Source organism: Trichoderma evansii (genome assembly GCF_050947405.1).
Source record: "Trichoderma evansii strain SZMC 28006 chromosome Unknown GGI43scaffold_2, whole genome shotgun sequence".
Lineage (NCBI taxonomy): Eukaryota > Fungi > Ascomycota > Sordariomycetes > Hypocreales > Hypocreaceae > Trichoderma > Trichoderma evansii.
In genome coordinates, this window is record NW_028145204.1 from 2,524,580 (window position 1) to 2,542,348 (window position 17,769).

Here is a 17,769-nt window from a genome sequence, read left to right on the forward strand (position 1 = left end):
GTCACGGATCTGTACGGGTATATTGCGTCAGAATCTTGATTTGAGATCTTTCTGGCTCAACACTGATTCGTCTTAACGGGTGCTCGTGCATGACGCGCGACATTGCGCTTTGGCTATTTGCCACCCGAAGCTTTGACGAATAGATCGATCTAGCTTCAGTGCAGTCTATGCGTAGGAACATATTGATTCTCCGAAAACATTTCTTGTTTAAAAGGTAAAAGAGATCTCATTTGTATCTAAATCTCGCTCGTATGTATAGCCTAATTTCATTACCTACTAAACGTAGCACATTGCAATATTCGTTTATTATAATCTACTACTCAAAACTTCTCGGATTGTGTTGTTTGGGTAGCCATGTGCTCGTATCTCCCGGTCCATGAATACTTCTATCCAGGCAGCGGTGCTAGTCTTTGTTAATTCTCTTCCAGACCTCGTTCTCTGCTGCGGCAATGCTGTCTCCTGCGGCCGCCGCCCATTTCTTTGCCGTGTTCCAGACACTCTCCGCTTCATGGGCCAGGTACGACTCTTGGTTAAAAGAAGCGTTGTAAGCCTCTCGTTGGTCGCGGTTAAATTCTGCGGCATTGATGTTCTGCTGGTAGCCTGGAGGATGCGAGAAGTCTGGTTCAGAGGTCTGCACAAGCCTTGGATGTGGCACACTTGGCGAGTAGGCTGTAGAAGTGGAAGTTGATGAGCCGCCCTGAGTTGGGTGGGCTGTTGCCGACAGCTGGTAAGACATTTGAGGCGGCATGGGCACTGCTTGGGCCTGTTGTAAGGTCTCTCCAGCCTTTGGGGGAGGCAGAAGGTGACTTTTCCCTCCTGGAGGCGAAGGCACCGCACCAGGCTGTGGAGGGGGCGGGCTTGAACTGGCCTCTTGGGTTGACGATGGCTGGTAGATGCTGGATGGCTGTGGCGCTCCAGTCTGGATAGGAAGCGATGGCCGAGCGCCTGGCTGTGCAGGAGGATACGCCGTTGGGCTTCCTAATGATGTTGTGGGTGGAGGCGGTCGTGCATGAGACCCTTCTCCCTCCGGCTGTTGTGTCTTTGGAGTGATTTCCGTTGCCTTGGTCGCATTGATGGGACTCGTAGTGTACACCTGTACAGGCATGTTGACTCGACGGGACAAGCAGTCCACTAACCTAGTAAGAGATGCTAGAAATGTCGATAACTAAATTAGTAATTCTCACAGCTTTGTATAGCTATCACCATAGACCTTTCAAGGGCAGAATGTTCGTATATGTATTTCAATGAGGCAGTGAGGTGTAGGAGCTGAGGCGAAGTTGTTTGAGAGTTGGCGCTGGCTGCTCTGCTACCTACCTTAAAGGCTAGCTACGTCATTCAGTGACATACTTGGACGCCTGTCAGGTGACTCGGGCGGCATGCATCAGCACCTACACTTGCGGGTACGCAGGTACCTCGTGTTTTTCATTCTTGCGGAGCACAAAGCACTGATATTACTCGGTACTCAAATTGCCTTTTTGAGCTCAGGCGGTGCAGGTGCCAAGTCTTGGTAGGCTGCTGTAAGACGACGATCTAGTCTGTCCGTGCATGTAGGTGACATACGACATTCGGCCGCCTTTACACGTATTTGGGCAGATTCCAAGGGCATCACAGGTGCATCCACTCAACAATATATAGCATATACAATACCCCTCCGTAGGTACGCTATTACACGGCGTGTATACATCCTCTTCTTTCATCCGATCTTTCTCTATAAGCTTTAAGTGTCTGACCTCTCATCACCAATGGTGACTCCACTAGGCTTTAGGGTAGCGGCTCAGTGTGAATGGTGGACTTGAATAAAAGTCTTTCACCCAGTTTGTTGGAAATAGTATCCTAGTGGTTACTATAATTTCGCTAGTTTATGTAGTATTTCATTATAATTTCTTTAATTAATATACGTGCTATCTGTGATACTCTACCATGCGCGCAGCCTGCATTGAAAACACAAAACTCTATAATAACAGGTAGTGATTAGAGAGTCTGCTATCGGTACTCCAACTACGACCGCCATTTGATGCCACCTTACCCTGAGCAGAACAGGAAGTCGATAAAACAATAGCTATAATTCAAATTGATTTATCCAATTATTTCAATTCCTTGTCTCGTAATTAAACATATATTTTTCTCTTCGTTTACCGTATACCTTTCCTTACAGTTTATCGCGGTACTGTTTATGGGAGTATCTGGGGAATACCCGGATTATCTAAAATCCGCCAATTTCAGGTACAAGCTATCTTATCGGCTCGGTCCCTAAGATCGCAGGAAGTTTAATCGCATTTGGCGTGTCAATCGCGTCTACAGCGAGGACAAGATGACGAGTGCACCATAAAATTCCTCCTCATCCATAATACTGCACAACACCACCCGCTATCCAATTCTGGCGCCAAAGGTGCTACACCATCAAGATGGTTGGCAAAGTCTCAGAGAGAGTGCTTCTTAGAGAGGGTACGTAAATACAGCTTCAGCTTTGTGTCATGGGGACCTTCGGCTTCCTGTCGACGCACCGGCTGCCACATGCTAACATCAAAAACCGCGCAGGGCTGGAGAGAACCGACAATGGCATGAAATTGACATCATGGCCCGATGTTACTCCCATCAACCAGAAGAATTACTATACGTGAGAATTCGCAGCGACTTGAGTGGCTGGACGAGCCGACTAACTCCTGGCGGCAGAGACTATATGAAAAGGGATGATCAGGTCCTAGCCCTCCGGCTCCAAAGCGATGCGACTCGCGATAGACTAGTACAAAGTGCCCGGGACCGCGATCGTGCTCTTTCAAAGCCTGCTAATGGCGAGCTGCCCCTACCACTGCCAGATCTCGGCGAAGATGACGGAGCTGCGACTCCCTCGGGCGGGATGGACCCATCTAGAGTGATTGTCATCCACCCTGGAAGCCAAAATCTGCGCATTGGATTCGCGAGCGATGCACTTCCCAAGACTATCCCAACTACCTTGGCGACCAAATTCCCACAAACCGAATCGGAGATGTACGAGGCTTTACCCCGACGCCAGTTTGAAGCAAAGACCACGGATCAGCAATATGGAGAAGAGTGGTCGAAGAAATACCAAAAGATGTGCAACGACCTGAAGGTAGAAATGCGTGCCAACAAACGAAAAGTACTTCCCAACTCCAAGGAACTTGTTCAGACATTCAATCGCCGTACGGAACCCGAGATCATTCAGAGACATAACGATGTGCTAGAGGTCGAGTGGACTGATATAGAAAAATTGGAGGATCCAAATTCATTGGCATCTTGCTTTATCGGAAGCGAAGCATTGCGAGTGCCGGATGACTCAAATCCTAAATTCAAGCTGTGGTGGCCTATCCAGTACGGATACTGGAATGAGGATGGATACACAAGCCAAGAGCATCTCTTTGACGATTTCGAAACGCTTTTAGATAAGGCACTGCGCCAAGAACTGGGTTTGAAGACAAACAGCGAGTGGCAGCAGTATAGCTGCGTTTTTGTCATTCCTGATCTTTACGACAAGAAGTATGTGGAGCAGATCTTGCGATCCTGCATGACTTGGTTTGAGTTTAGCAGAGTATGCTTTATCCAGGAAAGCATGGCAGCCACTTTTGGTGCCGGCTATACGCAAGCCTGCGTCGTGGATATCGGTGCCCAGAAGACATCTGTGACCTGTGTCGAGGATGGATTATGCATTGAAGATTCGAGAATCAACCTCAAATATGGAGGATATGACATTACGGAGACTTTCATCAAGATGATGCTCTACGATAACTTTCCCTACCAGGAAATTAACCTACGGAGAAGATATGATTTTCTTTTAGCTGAAGAGCTAAAAGCGAGGCATTGTACCATGTCTCAAGCCAACATCTCGGTGCAGCTCTTCAACTTTCACGTCCGAGCACCTAACCAGCCTACGAGGAAATATGCGTTCAAGACATACGATGAAGTCATCCTTGCGGCGATGGGAGTATTTGAACCATCAATTTTTGATAACAGCACAAAGCTAAGGGGAAGGAGAAAGCTTGTGGAGCGTTCCTACAACGCTTACGACGTGGATATTCCTGACGACCCATCCTCTGCCGCACAGCTCGCAATCTTGGCGCTGGTAAAACCATCACTCATGTCCAACGCAAACGGCTTCTCTCAGTCACAACCTGAAGTGTCTACACCAAGCAAAGAGAAGCAGCAGTTTAATTTCCTTCCCAAAGCCGAAACAGCAACAGGAACTCCTATTGCATCGCACGCTGGGTCGCCGGCCCCCGAGGGCAGCAGTACTCCAGTTCCAGCTCCATTCATCTTCGGAGCGAACAAGGATGGTGTCAATGGCGATAGCTCTGCTCCGGGCAGCATTCGAGCAGCCGGCACACCGGTCCCTGGACAATCACAAGCCACGCAGCCGCCTCCAGGAATGTTTGTGGACGCAGCAGCACGCGGAGCCAAGGACATGGCAACTGAACGAGATGAAGTGCTGCCTCTGGCGCCGCTGGACATTTCCATTCTCACAAGCATTCACAATGCTGCTAAGGGCGACGAGAAGAAAGTCCGTGATTTGCTGGGCAGTATCATGGTCATCGGCGGCGGCGCCAAGGTCCCGCAGCTCACGGTTGTTTTAGAAGAGAGGCTGAAGGCGTTGAAGCCTGACCTCAACGATAGGATCCTTGTCAGTCGAAGCGCGAGAGATATGGATGAACAGGTTGTCACTTGGAAGGGAGCCAGCGTCTTTGCGAAGCTGTCAACCAATGACTCGTGGATCACACCATTTGAGTTTGAGAGACTGGGCGCCCGTACGCTCCACCACAAGGTGCTCTGGGCTTGGTAGAGAGACGAAATCACACACACACATACATATATACCCTGTGTACAGAGTATGTTCTGGACACGATAGGGGGAGGGCCACAGGATCATGAGGGAGCATTGGAGTTCTAGTTTTTTTCCGTTTAGGTGTTTGATATGGATATCAGAGAAATGGGGCATTTGTTATTAGGCAGTACCTCGATTGCTAGTTAGCAAGATTTCAATAGTAGAGAAAAAGAAAGGGAATGAATTGTTCAATGAGATGGGAGACTGAAATGAATGTGATTGTGCAGATCTGTGGCGTAGGCAAGCTGATAAGTGCATTTCGCGAAGAGCTAGTAGGCCTATAAGTGAGGTCGAGATGTCACTGCTTCTGCTCTATATATATCCGATGAATCCGTATTTCTATTACTATCTTTTTGGAACATATCACGCAGTATTGTATTCTACTGTGTATCCTAAATAAATTAGCATACATCCCTAAGTTGTTTACCCTTTTTCTTTTTTATATTGGCCAGGGCGCGTCTTAATGCGGCCAGTAGTCGAAGGGATGCCAAATACCGACCAAAGACGCCTGCTGTTGATGCGCGCCGCCGATTGGCCCGAGGCGCCTAAAGGAGCCGAATCTCCGCAGGCGCTAAATGCTAAATACTAGCGCAAAAGAAGCTCCTCATGCTCGTAAGACCCCCCCAAACAGATGGTAATATTATTCCTGCACTTTGCATCAGTCATTTCCATCCTCATCGTTTTAGCAGCTTGCTTTTCTTTGCCATTGAATTTGGTTCCTGCCTTGCGCTTTTTGTATCACCATGTGAATGCTTTTCTGACATTACTAGAAAGGCTATTTTTTTCCAAGTTCCAAAAAGCGCATATTGATTGAAGATCCGCTAGTTCGCGATAGCGATACTAAGAACCGAGCGGGAAGGAAAAAAGCTACCATAGCTCGGGAAGCTATATCTTCACCTATTCCATATACATACCGCTTATAGCAACGACATCAACCCAAAGACAGGAGGGAGAGAAAGACGCGCGCGCTGCCATAGACGCAGCCAAATCCTCTCCTCTAAAATGGCGCTCTCTATTCAGCGCTTCCTGCCCTTCGCGGCCTCGACGACTCCCACACAGGCCGCCACTTACCTGCTGGGCATCTCGCTCTTCTCCATATCGTTCCTCGTCTTCCTCAACAGCTCCGTCTCCTTCGTCATCACCGACCTGATCGGCCAGAAGAACGGCGTGGGCGATGTCGTCGGCACGCTGGGCTTCGCCGACGAGATCGTCGCCCTGGTGGCGTGTCCCGCCTGGGGCCTCGTGTCCGACCGCCTGGGCGTGCGGTGGGTGGCCGTGATTGGATATACGATTGTCGCCATTTCGCTGGCGGTGTTTGTGCAGGCGAGAAATGTGTATCCCCAGCTGTTGCTGGCGCGGATCTTATTTGCGTTGGGAGCTTCGGCTACGTATGTGGTTTTCTTTTCCTTTGGTTGATTCAGAGCCCTTGTTCGAATCCTGTGGGATGAGACATGAGAGGAGGATGGATATGATTGCTTGTCTGGAGCCTCTATGCTAACTTTGCGATGTTCGAAATCCTTAGGGCTACTATGGTCACTGCCATCCTCCCTTCGTTGACAAACGAAGACGAAGACATTCGTAACAGCGCTCTTGAGCGAGCCAAAGCCGCTCGCGCCCGCCGTCGTAGTCGCAGCTCCTTTGCGCGCCTGAGCGCTGCCTTTTCCGTCGATTCTGAAGTCACTATTACGCCAGAGGCCTATTCGCGATCGCGGCCCACCGGCGAGGGAGCATCTTCCTCGGATGCGCAAGGCCAATCGGGAAAATCGTCTGTGCTGGCGGGCTACGTCGGTCTTTTCACTGGGTGCGGCGCGCTGCTGGCGCTGTCATGCTTTTTGCCCCTGCCGGCCAAGTTTGGAGAGATTGACGAGGTGACACCCGGAGAGGCTGTGACATATAGCTTCTATGTTGTCGGTGCTATTGCCCTGCTCGTTAGCATCTTTGTGTTCTTTGGGCTGCGCAATCTCCAAGGAGAGGAAGGCAAGGGATGGCGATTGCTCTTCGGGCTGAAGAGTCAGGATGAATCTACCGGGGCTGGTTACTCCGGCAGATCTCAAACTAAGGTAACATTTATTTACAAATGTTGGTTTGGAATTCTCATTAATACTTTCTCTTAGGTTATCCCGTACCTCCACCTCATGAAGGATTCAGTGCTTCTTGGCTTCACTGACTCCCGGATCGCGCTTGGCTACCTTGGTGGCTTCGTCGCCAGAGCTTCCACAGTTGCCATCTCGCTCTTCGTCCCGCTCTACATCAACACCTTCTTCATTGGCAACGGATACTGCCAAGGTTCGCCAAACGATCCTTCTCCAGAGCTGAAGAAGGAATGTCGACAGGCATACGTTCTCTCCTCCATTCTGACCGGTGTGGCGCAGCTCATGGGCCTGATCTGCGCTCCCATCTTCGGCTATCTGTCTCGCCACCCAGGCAGAGTCAACTACCCCGTTGTCGTGGCCACCGTTATGGGCATTGTGGGCTACATCATCTTCCCACAGCTTTCAAGCCCCGAGATCAAGGACGTGGATGGCCGAGGCGGCACACCTTACATCTTCGTCATCGTAACCCTCATTGGCATTAGCCAAATCGGATCCATTGTCTGCAGCCTGGGCTCCCTCGGCAAGGGCGTCCTCGCCGTCGAGATTCCGCGCGCTGCCCGACGCCCGCATGCCATCGCCCCTGACGCAGACGAGTCCGCCGAGACGGAGCCCCTGATCCGTATTGTCACGGAAGAGGAGTTCGTATCGCGACTGCGCCTCAAGGGCTCCATCGCGGGCGTGTACTCGCTCTGCGGCGGCGCAGCTATCCTGATTCTTACTAAACTCGGCGGCTACCTGTTTGATACAGTGTCTAGCGGCACGCCGTTTTACATGATGGCTGGATTTAACGGTGTTTTGCTTATTGCAACGCTGCTGGTTGATGCCTCGCAGACATTTTCGAGAAATAATTAGCGAACTGATTATTTGATTGGTTCAAGTTGGGGCTGATTGATAGAGAAGGAGATGGATAGGAAGCAAGCACGAAGAGGAAGAAGTGAGTTTTGTTTTCCGTGATATAAAGCAAACAGAACGATACAGCGTTTGATTCTCTTTGATGGATACCATTTTGATTATTTTCGATATACCTTTTTTGAGTGCTCCCTTTTGGCATGAGAGTTTCCTATTTCCTTTATCTTTGCATTTTCCTACTGATTTGCTCTCACTTTGTGTATATATGATAGTAGCGTTTCATTTGTCTTGAGTAAGAAAGATTGATACAGCTAAAATGACAGATTATTACTTGCTAACAAAAGTACCTATGATCCCATCTCTCCAATAACACACTTATAAACCATTAGCCTGGGCTTGAATCAGAGTTACTCTCCAGAAAGAAAAAGAAGGGAGTGCCCAATCCCTAGGAAAGAAACTGAATAGAACATAAAAGAACAAAAAAAAAAGGAAAAAAAAAAAAAAACAAGACTTGGAGCACCTTATACACCTCAGATGGCAATGAATCGCTCTGGGTTGGGCTCCGAAATCGAATCTTTACTTCCATCAAAGTTCTCACCGGGCCAATATCGTGGCTTTTCATACAAAAAGTTGCCGTTTACGTCAATCCAAATAAGCATTCTTCGCAAGAGCCCTCCCAGACCGAGATTGTTCAGCCCTCCCCTCATATTAACCAGCCTAATTGTATGCTCCATATGCAACCTAAAGTCAGCCTCGGTTCCATGCATGGACTCGAAGCTTGCCATCTTGGCCACCGCACCGATGATGGAGTCACTTGTGGCCTTGGTTTCGTTATCCATGGCATAGTTGAGAGATTTGATAGCATCGCCTTTGAGCTGGTGTAGGTCAAACCCCTGCTCTGCGGGCACGGCACCTTTAACGCTGACAAAGTTACCTGCGGCGAGGAGCAGGACGACTTGGAACGTGGAGATTTCCGTTGTAGCCATACGGAACCATCGGCTACGAAGAAGACCAGCATTGCCGGGTTGATCAAGCTCAGGGATGTCAACAGCCATGTGGATAATGTCTATAAGAAGATGTTAATATCGTTTTTTGTTGTCATTGGCTGCCAACACGAAGGAGAATGAACTTACAGTGGTCAACCAAATGAGGTATGTAAGACCGAAATGGTGTAGGATACGATTTGAAAGGATCAACACGTCCACCTCCAAGTCTGTAATCGATTGAAAGCGTCGTCTCCAAAGGTATACGCCTTCCGCTGTTGATGAGGGCTAACATGGCCTCTCTGACATTTCCTGTTCCTGGAAATCTTGGATCTTCTGGTTCCACGACATCCCAGGTAATGGCCTGCCGATGCCGCCTGCGCTTCTTTCGCCTAGCCCCATCATCGGTCCTCTGAGCTGCTTCATCTGCTAGGACTGAGACTGTTGCTGGTGATTTATTCTTCTGCTCCAAGTAGACCTCCCATCCTCTTTTGGATAAATGGGACCGCAACTTCTTGTTGGATCCGGCATTAAGCTGGTCTGGACGTTGCCCAACAACAAATTCATACGTCGCGGGCTTAGGAGCCAGTGGTGTTGCATTGAACGAAGACATGGGGGCAGAGTACCAGCATATACAGCGGCTAACCGCGCTCTATTCGGCAGTATCAGCTCACAGTCGGAGAATAAAGAGCTAGGTAGCTGTCTAGCACGTGGTATATGATGCAGTGATGTAGTATAAAGTGATGAAGTTGAGTTTAGACTGATAGCGTCTTCTACAGGCGTCAATGTGTGGTAGTTGGTATGCGCGTCCGGAGATATACACGCAATAGGCTAAAGGATCGCGGCAGAGGATAAGAAAGAGGAAGAGTCTGACGAGTCAGGCTGGCAAAGAATAGTCATGCTATACATACTATACCATAACCCAGGTCAACCAGCTCATTGCTTTTTTTTCCCGAGACAGGCTATTATCACAGGCTCGTACAAGCACCGAGCACCATCCGGACCCGAGTCCTCATGGTGGGTGGACTGTTATTACCTTGTAATACATGCGTCTTTCAGCTCGGCTTCCACCTCCCACGCGCACTCCATTATTGACATCCTTGACAGGAAAGGCCATTGGTTCAGGATTCACGCCAATAATGCATCTTGATATTAAACCCGTAGAACTAGACCTCCTAGGCGAGAGTCATGCCCCAGTGACGCGGTGTGTGCGCGGATCGTTCCTAGCACGGCCGGGGAACATGGATCGGGCCCTGCTAGTTCGGTTCATGCTAGCGGGCAACGTACCATCTGGCTTGTCACTGTAGCTTCTGCTCTCGGCTAAGAGCACTGAATTTGAGCTTTCAGTATCGGTTTGCTCCGAAGGCTGGATCCGAAAGTTTGATTTGAAGGACACCTCTTGTTTTTTCAGCCTTGATTGACTCGAGAAATTCGGCTGTAAGTGAAAGAGCTATTAAGTCTCGTTGGAAAAGAGCAAAGATATTCAAGGATACTTGGGCCGTTAGGCACAAGACCAAGCTTGTCTACTAGATCACAGCCACTCTTCTCCAGGTCATGAAGCTGGAGTACTGGACTCCTAGAGTCTGCTCCGAGACCCGTGTAGTATTAGCGGCTGAACAGACCTTCCATGGTGCATGGAAGGTAATCAATATTGCCGACTTAACCAAATTAAGGCTACTCATATCACAAACAGGGGATATTGGCGCAAACGTCACAGCGACTGCCAGGCTCCCCCTTGCGCTAATCCTGTACCGCTCTATACCTCTGACACGCCGTAGGCGTATTCTGTCAAGTATAGACGAGGAGGAATCCCACGCCGAGGCCTTGACGGCTGACGTGTGCTTCTGAAGCTGATTTGGTCATAAATCATTGCTTAAAAATGCTCGAGGAGGCACTGCGTGAAGCTTTAGGCATTCGATATTAGGAGGGTTATGCTCGTGCTACGTTGGATTAGCGTTAATGTTGTATCGAGCCTGAGACCTCGATGGGTATTGATCCTGTGCCATGGTTCTCTACATAGATTGACCAATATTGCGCCGAGGCTAGGACGCCTCCCTTTGATGGCGTGTGTGACCAGCTCCACCGCCCTTCACTCGAAGATCCAGGTGCTCAGCCCCGGCCAAAATCAACGCCCAACTGCTGCCTGGGACTCCAGGTACAGTATGGCTGCGGAAGCCCTTTCTGGCATACGAAGGATTTGAGGATACAGAATTGCCCTTTTAGTTGCCCAGGCCTTTGCCTGATAGAGATGGTGGATCACTCGCTAGTAGTAGGCCATTTCCGCTAAAAGATGTTAGTTGTAGTACAGGTAGTAGGCGATTAAAAAGATACCTTGGAATTTGGCTAGCCTGAGGTGCGGTAGAGTTGTCACGGCTAACCTTGGCAGGGCATATGCTGAAAAGACGTCGATATGTGAGCATCACTGGATTGTTTCTGGTAAGATTTCCACCAAGATTTGCCAACTATTGCGATTAAATAAACAGAAGGCGGTGTAAGACATGATGCTGCTCCTTCCCAACGCGCATTTAGAAAGCTGGCGTACATATCACTGCTTTCACGTGCTGAATCTCGGCGGCTCTGGTCGCCAGTAGAATGAGGATGAAGATATTATCTATGGACTATTCGTATGGATTAAATAAATGATAATTCAAATCCTCAAGCCGTAAGAACAATATGAGATTATTACACAGGAAAACAACAAATGCCTTCTGCATCTCACATATTCACAGCCATACATCGGCGTTCCGCTAATATGCGCCCCACCGAAGAAGCATCTCTCCATTCTCTCCGTAGCATCAACTTAAACTTCCACTCTACGAAAATACGCCAACTTCACCACTCCCTCGCCGGTTTCACCCACCACCACCATGGCGCCCGTCGATAGAATAGACCACGATGGAATTGAGCGTACGGACTATACCAATTCTCCGCCAGTAAAAAGAAGACAGCACTGACTCCCAGCCGCAGAACAGCTCAAGGACGTCATCCAAGACTTTTACCGCGTCATGGTCCAAGTCTCAACATACGACTCCATGGGCGTCTCAAGCAAAGAAGTCCTATCTAAAGAAATGTACGTCTCCATACAAAGGCGCCGCTCCAATCCGCTCCTCCCTCTATCAAAGCTAATCCGGCAAAACCAGCAAATCTCTCTCCACCTCCCTCCAAAACGTCCACGTCGCCGCCTCCCCTCCGCATCTCCTCCCCTCTGTCCCGCCCGAACTCCTCGAGTACGTAGAGAACGGCCGCAATCCGGACATTTACACGCGAGAGTTCGTCGAGCTCGTCCGCCGCGGGAACCAGCTCATGCGCGGCAAGCAGAGCGCCTTTGCGTCTTTCCGCGACGTGCTCGCCGAGCAAATGTCATCTGCTATGCCGGAGCTGCGCGACGACGTGGCGAAAGTGCTGGAGGCCACGGGGGGAGATCCAAAGATTGCGACTGGCGGTGCGGCTGGGCAGAGTGGCAGTGGTACTAGTAATCTTCCTGCGAGACCTGCGTCAGCCGTGCAGGGTGGGCAGGCTGGCAGCCAGTGAAGGAAGAGAATCGGTATAAAAATGGATTTGTTTTTCAGAAAATAGGGGTTTTATGGGGTTCGGCATATCTAGATGTTGAGATATTCTTGTATTTAGGCGTTAAGAGGGCGCATCATGATACCCAAAGGTCATTAAATAGCAATAGGAGATTTTGCTCTAAGCTTGTACTATTTATTGTCCAAGTCGTCTTGATTGCTATTTACAGTACCCGGCGTCGGCCAGCCATGAATCAAATAAAGTATCAACGCAAAGAATAGAAGAGATCAGAAAGAGGTCAGGTTGAGAATCAAAAGACACAAGGGTATCTGACAGTGGATTGTGGAAAAGACGGGTCACCCGCATTCATCTATATAAACCTTTGCAACTACGTCTGCTCCTGCCCCTGACCTCCTGAACGAGACGCTCAATATTTCCAACTTTCAAGCGTAATCGTCTAGTGAGTCTAAAAAGCCAACACAAAAAGACGAGCAATCCTCGTCCTCGACCGTCCCTCTTCTATCTCTCTTTTTTCCCAATCCGGTTCCCACAAAAAAAGATATCTCTTTTGCTCCTCCCGGAAGACGGTAGTTAGTTTGTGCAAATGAATCAAAAAGATCGACTGTGTTTGTCTTTCCCCAGTTCTCTTTCTAGAATGTCCCAAAAACGCCATAGCAATGAGGATGCGCGTCTTTTTTTTCTGAATTAAAGAAAAAAACAAAAAAAGACTTTGAATAAAAAAAAAACCCAATGTCTATCCTGTGGTGTTGCGTCTGCTGTGATGACGCTGTCGGCCGTCTCGTCTTGTGCACAAGTATACAATTGCCGCTATCACCAAACCTATTGCAACCAATTGCGGCGGGAGCAAGACAACTGCCCCAAGCAGCCACATGCCATATCGTCGCAAGTTTTCAACCAGCTCATTACGAGCCTCTCGGCGATGGTGCAAATCATCTTGTAGCTTACTCTCCGGTTCTTCATTTGCCCAAGCATGGTGGAATGAATACCGAGAGTTGGCATCTGTCTCATCATCATCCTCGCCATCGTAATCATCATCCTCTGTTTCTGTTTCCTCGTTGTCGGCTGGTCACGAAAAGGGGAATCCGCCAGCAGCACCTGGGAAGCCGCCTCGCTGTCTGCCACCGGGACCGGCACCACCAAAGTTGAAGCTGGCACCTCCGGGGAAGCCACCGGCACCTCCTGGGAAGCCTCTGGATTGGAAGCCACCGCCTCCAAATCCGCCTTGGTTGCCCATCATGCTGAAAAGGATCTCTGGGTCGATGCCACCCATGCCACCTCCCATACCGCCGCCGAACATATCAGCAGGGTCAACGAGATCGTCGCCATTGTCGTAGCGGGCTCTCTTTCTGCATCGTGTGTTAGCACAAGTTCTAAATCTTTTATTAGAGTTCCGGGGTTAGTTAAACTTACTGAGGATCGCTGAGTGTCTCATAGGCTTCCTGCATGTCCTTGAATTTGGCCTCTGCCTCGGCATCACCAGGGTTCTTGTCAGGGTGCAGCTTGACAGCCATCTTGCGGTATGCTCGCTTGATGTCGTTAGCATCAGCATCCTTTTCAAGGCCCATGATCTTGTAATAATCTTTGCGCAGGCTCTTCTTTAGCTCCAGCTCTGCCTTGCGGACCTCATTGCGAATCGAGTTATCCGAGGGGTCAAGATCTGCAATAGCCTTCCATTCACGGACGGACTCTTCCCAGTTTCCAAGCTTTCCGAGAGCATTAGCTTTTGTCTTGCGGGCTTTGGTGTAGCTGGGGTCGAGGGAGGCGGCGCGCTCTGAGTCGACAATGGCCTCCTCATACTTCTGCAGCTTAATCTTGCATTGGGCACGATTCTGTAGTAGCTTGGCATTCATGCTCTTGTTTGATGGGTCAATGTCCAAAGCATCGCTGTATTTCTGGATGGCTTGCTGGAATCGGCCAGCCTTGAACTCAGTATTGCCTTCCTCCTTCATGCGGTCAAGCTTCTGGACAATTCTCAGCCACTTGACAGCATCTCGGTAGTCAGGGTCACAGCTGCAGGCCATTCTGAAGTACTGAATGGCCTTTTCATTCTCGCCCTGGCCATAGAGGACGCGACCTCGGAGAACCAGAGCTTCGGGGTCTTGGTTGTTCTGACGTAGCAGCGACATGGCTACGCTCTGAGCTTCTCCCAGAGAGTTCTCGCGGCCCATCTTCAAGTAGGCCTCACCCCGCATTAGCTGCCACTTACGCGGCTTGGAAACGCCGTAACCAAGGCCGCGCTCGGCCTGGTCCAGCGCATGTAGCACCATGGACATGGCTGAGCCTCGCTGGAGCGTCTCCTTGGCCGACTTGATGTGATGCAGCATGTCCCGGGTGGGGGCCATGTCCTTGGCAGACGGCTGTGGGACAATACGGGAGTATGTTGTCATGGCCTCCTCTGGCCGTCCTAGACCGGTGTAGATGCGCGCCAGGCGCAACAGGACCTTGGCGTTGTTAGGGTCGAGGTCCGTGGCACGACTGCAGTCGTCCAGAGCGGCCTCATACTGGCCATTTGACATGTAGGCAGCCGCTCGGTTGCCCAGATAGGTTGCCGAGTTGGGGAACAGATCCACAGCTGCACGACAGAAGAAAGTAGGGGAAAAAAAGTTAGCCCAAAGTTTCTTTCATTTTTTTTGTTGAATCAATGGTAAAAGCAAACAGCAGGGAAATAAGAGGGTGTATATAAAGATGGGACAAAAGTTATCATCATGTATTTGCGCATACCTTTGCTATACTGTTCGATGGCCTTGGCATAGCTCTTCTCTTTGAAAAGCCGGTTTCCGGCCGTCTTGTATGACTCTGCATCCTCTAGAGGCGTGGGGATGGGGCTGGACGGGTTGGACTTGTGCGGCGGCGGTGCTGGAGCCTCATCGTTGCCGTTTGGCACCATGTTGCCATTGGGGATGGGCACGGCAAAGTTCTTTTGGGCTGAGGGATTCGATGAGCCCTTGGTGGGAGGCGGCGGCGGTGATGCCGCGCCGTTAACGGGCTGCGGGTCGATATCCATTGAGTTGGAGTTCATGGCAGAATTGGACATGGCGGATAGCCGTTTGCGCTCTCGCTCTTCAGGAGGCAGATTCAATGGATGGGTATCCGGGTCGTACTTGTTGCTGCGGCGCGAAGAGCCTGCGTCAGTCGAGTGTCGCGAAAGTCGAGAGGACCTGGACGTTGACGACGACTTGGTGGTGTCTTTATGGTGGTGGGAGACGGGCCGTGCAGACTTCTTGGTGGGCGACGAGGACGAAGGAGCAGCGTTGGTGCTCTGGGGAATCTCGCTCTCGTCAACACTGGAAGTAGAAGCGCTCTTCCTTGAAGCCTTGCTGCCGCTGAAGAACTTCATTAGGGTCGAGGCGCTGGAATCTTGGGTGAGGAAAAAGGCTGTCCCGACACAAGGTTATGCCGGATATTTGGAACCGCAGAGAAGTGTACAGAGGCCTAGGCAATAAGCGGGCATTTAAAAATCCGGTGGTCTAGGTAGGGGGGGGGCCTTTTTTTGGCGCCACAGGCTGCGGTTGCACTGTGGGCAAAAGAGGGTCAAGCGACTTTGGGAAAAAGCAGAGGCTGGCTGACGAGGTGGAGGAATTGAAATGGACGCGCGAAGTAGTCGGCTCAGGAGGAAGGGCCTCGATTTATCAGCCTGCACTGCGAAGGGCTGTCTGTGAAGCTAGTTTCAAGCCAGGCTCGCCAGGTTCCTGGGACGAAATAAATAACTGCTGGGCTGGGGGGCACGTCAGAAATTTCAACAAGCGTGGGAATTTGGACGAACAGGCAGTGAATGTCTTTGGCACGGCGCGGCGGGCCGCTTCGCTGTACTCCACTATAACTTTTGGGTACATGTAGCAGTCAGAAGCCTACAAGGCAGTCAATCCCGCCCTGTTACGGCTACCAGATCAGATAGTGCTGTGAGAGATGCATGTATCTCCAGGTACCATCTCTCTGATGGATTACCCCATCTCTTTCATCTTTGTTCAGATGAATGACAATATATACGCTATTGGTACTATCAGTTACTCGTTTTTATAAACACCAGCGGCAGCAAGACAAGTCGAGATATAATAATAGGCCTGGCCGCCAAGGAGGCACCCAGCACCCGGGCGCGTAGTGAAGTTGATGAGCCCTCAACTCCCTGCAGCTCCCTGCAAGCCCTTCCTGCTAGCCAATGGAGTCAGGTTGACGGCCGTGTTTATTTACATGTGGCCGCGGAATCCAGCACTGCAACCCCCGGTATCCAGCCCAGCCGCCAGCACTTCCTTTCAAACCCATCACTGTAATACAGCCAGCCCACTCTTTTCTCTCTCACTGCGTCCCAGGACCGACACAGTGCACCAAAGCCCAAAATATTTCACTCCCGGAGAAGGGGGCTTGCTGTGGCGGCGGGACTTGCTTGTAGTCGATTATCGAGGACTTGCAGCTATCCGGACGACGGTTACATAGCGGTTCTAGAAGGTTCAGTGGGGCAGATTCCCGCCCTGACGGTTGCTAATAAGTCAGAGTTAATTGACCGGCAGAGCTAAGAAAAAAGTGTCAGCCAGCCTTCCCGGATCCTTTGGCGGACTGACTGACACCTCTTTTGTCTTGTCTCGTCTTGGTGTTTGCTCTGAGCACAGGGAGCCACTTCTCGTCTGCGCTGGTAGCTGACGGTGGAACGGCTGCAGCTGAGGTGCCTCCTCCTCATAACCAATAATTGGCCCATATTGTAGAGTATGTAGCTGTGCTTGTGCCCGAGAGGGCCAATTGAACTTTGGCTGAACACACCCACGCCCTCGGGCTGGCAACTTATTGATACTAGTCGTATGTAGGATGTAGGAGCATGCGACTTTGATGCATCACAGCCGCCACCAATTGATATAGCAACTACGTATTACGTCTGCCTCTGTATGTACAGCTCAGGTACCAACGCGCTATTGCCGCTCCGTACATGCACATGCGCTCTACTAGCATCTGGAACTACTAATTCCATGTATGCTTATTATAGTAGCATTTTCACGCACTTCGCGTAGATTCATACAAGTGCCGTAGGCAGACCGCAAGCAGGCAGACAAAGTCTCACTTGCTCACAGCTTCACGGCACGGCATACGGAGCCCTTGCCGCTAAAAAGGTCTTACTTTCTCCGCACGCTCCAGCCGCCCACGGCCTGGGATCCCAGCGACTTTGCACGCCGTCATTGGCCCGGCCGCAGGCAATCCTGGGACTGCAATCTGCCACTGGCCCATTCATTTCGTCACTCGCTGCGCATCTCAGTGGCTGGCTTATCTTGCCAGCAGTCCTACTCGTCGCTAGCCGTTGAGTGTATATGAGTTGGGGGAACACAAAGGACGTGGGAAAATGGCTGATCATTTCCAAAGGTTCCCAGAGCGCCCATCACGCGGAGAAGAATCTCCTCCGCAAGGTTGTTTATGTGGCCTGAGCTGTGCTAGCAGGTATGTATGTAGGTGTTGTTTCTTTGTGTGCAATTTGAATATTAATTGTAACTGTCAAGCTTATC

At 50.3% G+C, this 17,769-nt stretch overlaps 5 protein-coding genes across 5 annotated transcripts; 2 read left to right on the forward strand and 3 right to left on the reverse strand.

Moving 5' to 3' along the window:
* Positions 1–198: 198 nt before the first annotated feature.
* Positions 199–1,293, reverse strand: GGI43DRAFT_166539 (uncharacterized protein). The gene has a single exon (XM_083199627.1). The coding sequence runs from the start codon at positions 1,103–1,105 to the stop codon at positions 404–406; it is 702 nt and encodes a 233-aa protein (XP_083065333.1). The 5' UTR covers positions 1,106–1,293; the 3' UTR covers positions 199–403.
* A 1,112-nt stretch (positions 1,294–2,405) lies between these two features.
* On the forward strand, positions 2,406–7,778 carry GGI43DRAFT_420528 (uncharacterized protein; the record flags this gene model as incomplete). Its single annotated transcript, XM_083207831.1, has 6 exons — positions 2,406–2,445; positions 2,539–2,617; positions 2,674–4,788; positions 5,955–6,221; positions 6,356–6,893; positions 6,948–7,778. The coding sequence occupies 6 exons, from the start codon at positions 2,406–2,408 to the stop codon at positions 7,776–7,778; spliced, it is 3,870 nt and encodes a 1,289-aa protein (XP_083065334.1).
* Positions 7,779–8,041: 263 nt separating this feature from the next.
* GGI43DRAFT_166616 (uncharacterized protein) lies at positions 8,042–9,904 on the reverse strand. The gene is made up of 3 exons (XM_083199631.1): positions 9,795–9,904; positions 8,909–9,668; positions 8,042–8,841 (listed from the first exon to the last, which is right to left on the reverse strand). The coding sequence occupies exons 2-3, from the start codon at positions 9,369–9,371 to the stop codon at positions 8,306–8,308; spliced, it is 999 nt and encodes a 332-aa protein (XP_083065335.1). The 5' UTR covers positions 9,372–9,668; positions 9,795–9,904; the 3' UTR covers positions 8,042–8,305.
* Positions 9,905–11,522: 1,618 nt separating this feature from the next.
* Positions 11,523–12,458, forward strand: GGI43DRAFT_394433 (mediator complex subunit NUT2). Its single transcript, XM_083204762.1, has 3 exons — positions 11,523–11,665; positions 11,726–11,828; positions 11,899–12,458. The coding sequence occupies exons 1-3, from the start codon at positions 11,626–11,628 to the stop codon at positions 12,287–12,289; spliced, it is 534 nt and encodes a 177-aa protein (XP_083065336.1). The 5' UTR covers positions 11,523–11,625; the 3' UTR covers positions 12,290–12,458.
* An 875-nt stretch (positions 12,459–13,333) lies between these two features.
* GGI43DRAFT_166685 (tetratricopeptide repeat protein) lies at positions 13,334–15,984 on the reverse strand. The gene is made up of 3 exons (XM_083199632.1): positions 15,008–15,984; positions 13,697–14,858; positions 13,334–13,632 (listed from the first exon to the last, which is right to left on the reverse strand). The coding sequence occupies exons 1-3, from the start codon at positions 15,621–15,623 to the stop codon at positions 13,353–13,355; spliced, it is 2,058 nt and encodes a 685-aa protein (XP_083065337.1). The 5' UTR covers positions 15,624–15,984; the 3' UTR covers positions 13,334–13,352.
* Positions 15,985–17,769: the final 1,785 nt, after the last annotated feature.

Excerpts from the sequence above, each read along its gene's own strand:
- GGI43DRAFT_166616 (XM_083199631.1), bottom strand. The coding sequence starts at position 9,371 with ATGTCTTCGTTCAATGCAACACCACTGGCTCCTAAGCCCGCGACGTAT. Across the intron at positions 8,842-8,908 it reads ACCTCATTTGGTTGACCACT|ACATTATCCACATGGCTGTT; the intron begins GTAAGTTCATTC and ends ATCTTCTTATAG.
- GGI43DRAFT_394433 (XM_083204762.1), top strand. The coding sequence starts at position 11,626 with ATGGCGCCCGTCGATAGAATAGACCACGATGGAATTGAGC. Across the intron at positions 11,666-11,725 it reads AGACCACGATGGAATTGAGC|AACAGCTCAAGGACGTCATC; the intron begins GTACGGACTATA and ends TCCCAGCCGCAG. Across the intron at positions 11,829-11,898 it reads GAAGTCCTATCTAAAGAAAT|CAAATCTCTCTCCACCTCCC; the intron begins GTACGTCTCCAT and ends CGGCAAAACCAG.
- GGI43DRAFT_166685 (XM_083199632.1), bottom strand. The coding sequence starts at position 15,623 with ATGAAGTTCTTCAGCGGCAGCAAGGCTTCAAGGAAGAGCGCTTCTACT. Across the intron at positions 14,859-15,007 it reads CATCGAACAGTATAGCAAAG|CTGTGGATCTGTTCCCCAAC; the intron begins GTATGCGCAAAT and ends TCTGTCGTGCAG. Across the intron at positions 13,633-13,696 it reads GAGACACTCAGCGATCCTCA|AAAGAGAGCCCGCTACGACA; the intron begins GTAAGTTTAACT and ends CACACGATGCAG.
- GGI43DRAFT_166539 (XM_083199627.1), bottom strand. The coding sequence starts at position 1,105 with ATGCCTGTACAGGTGTACACTACGAGTCCCATCAATGCGACCAAGGCA.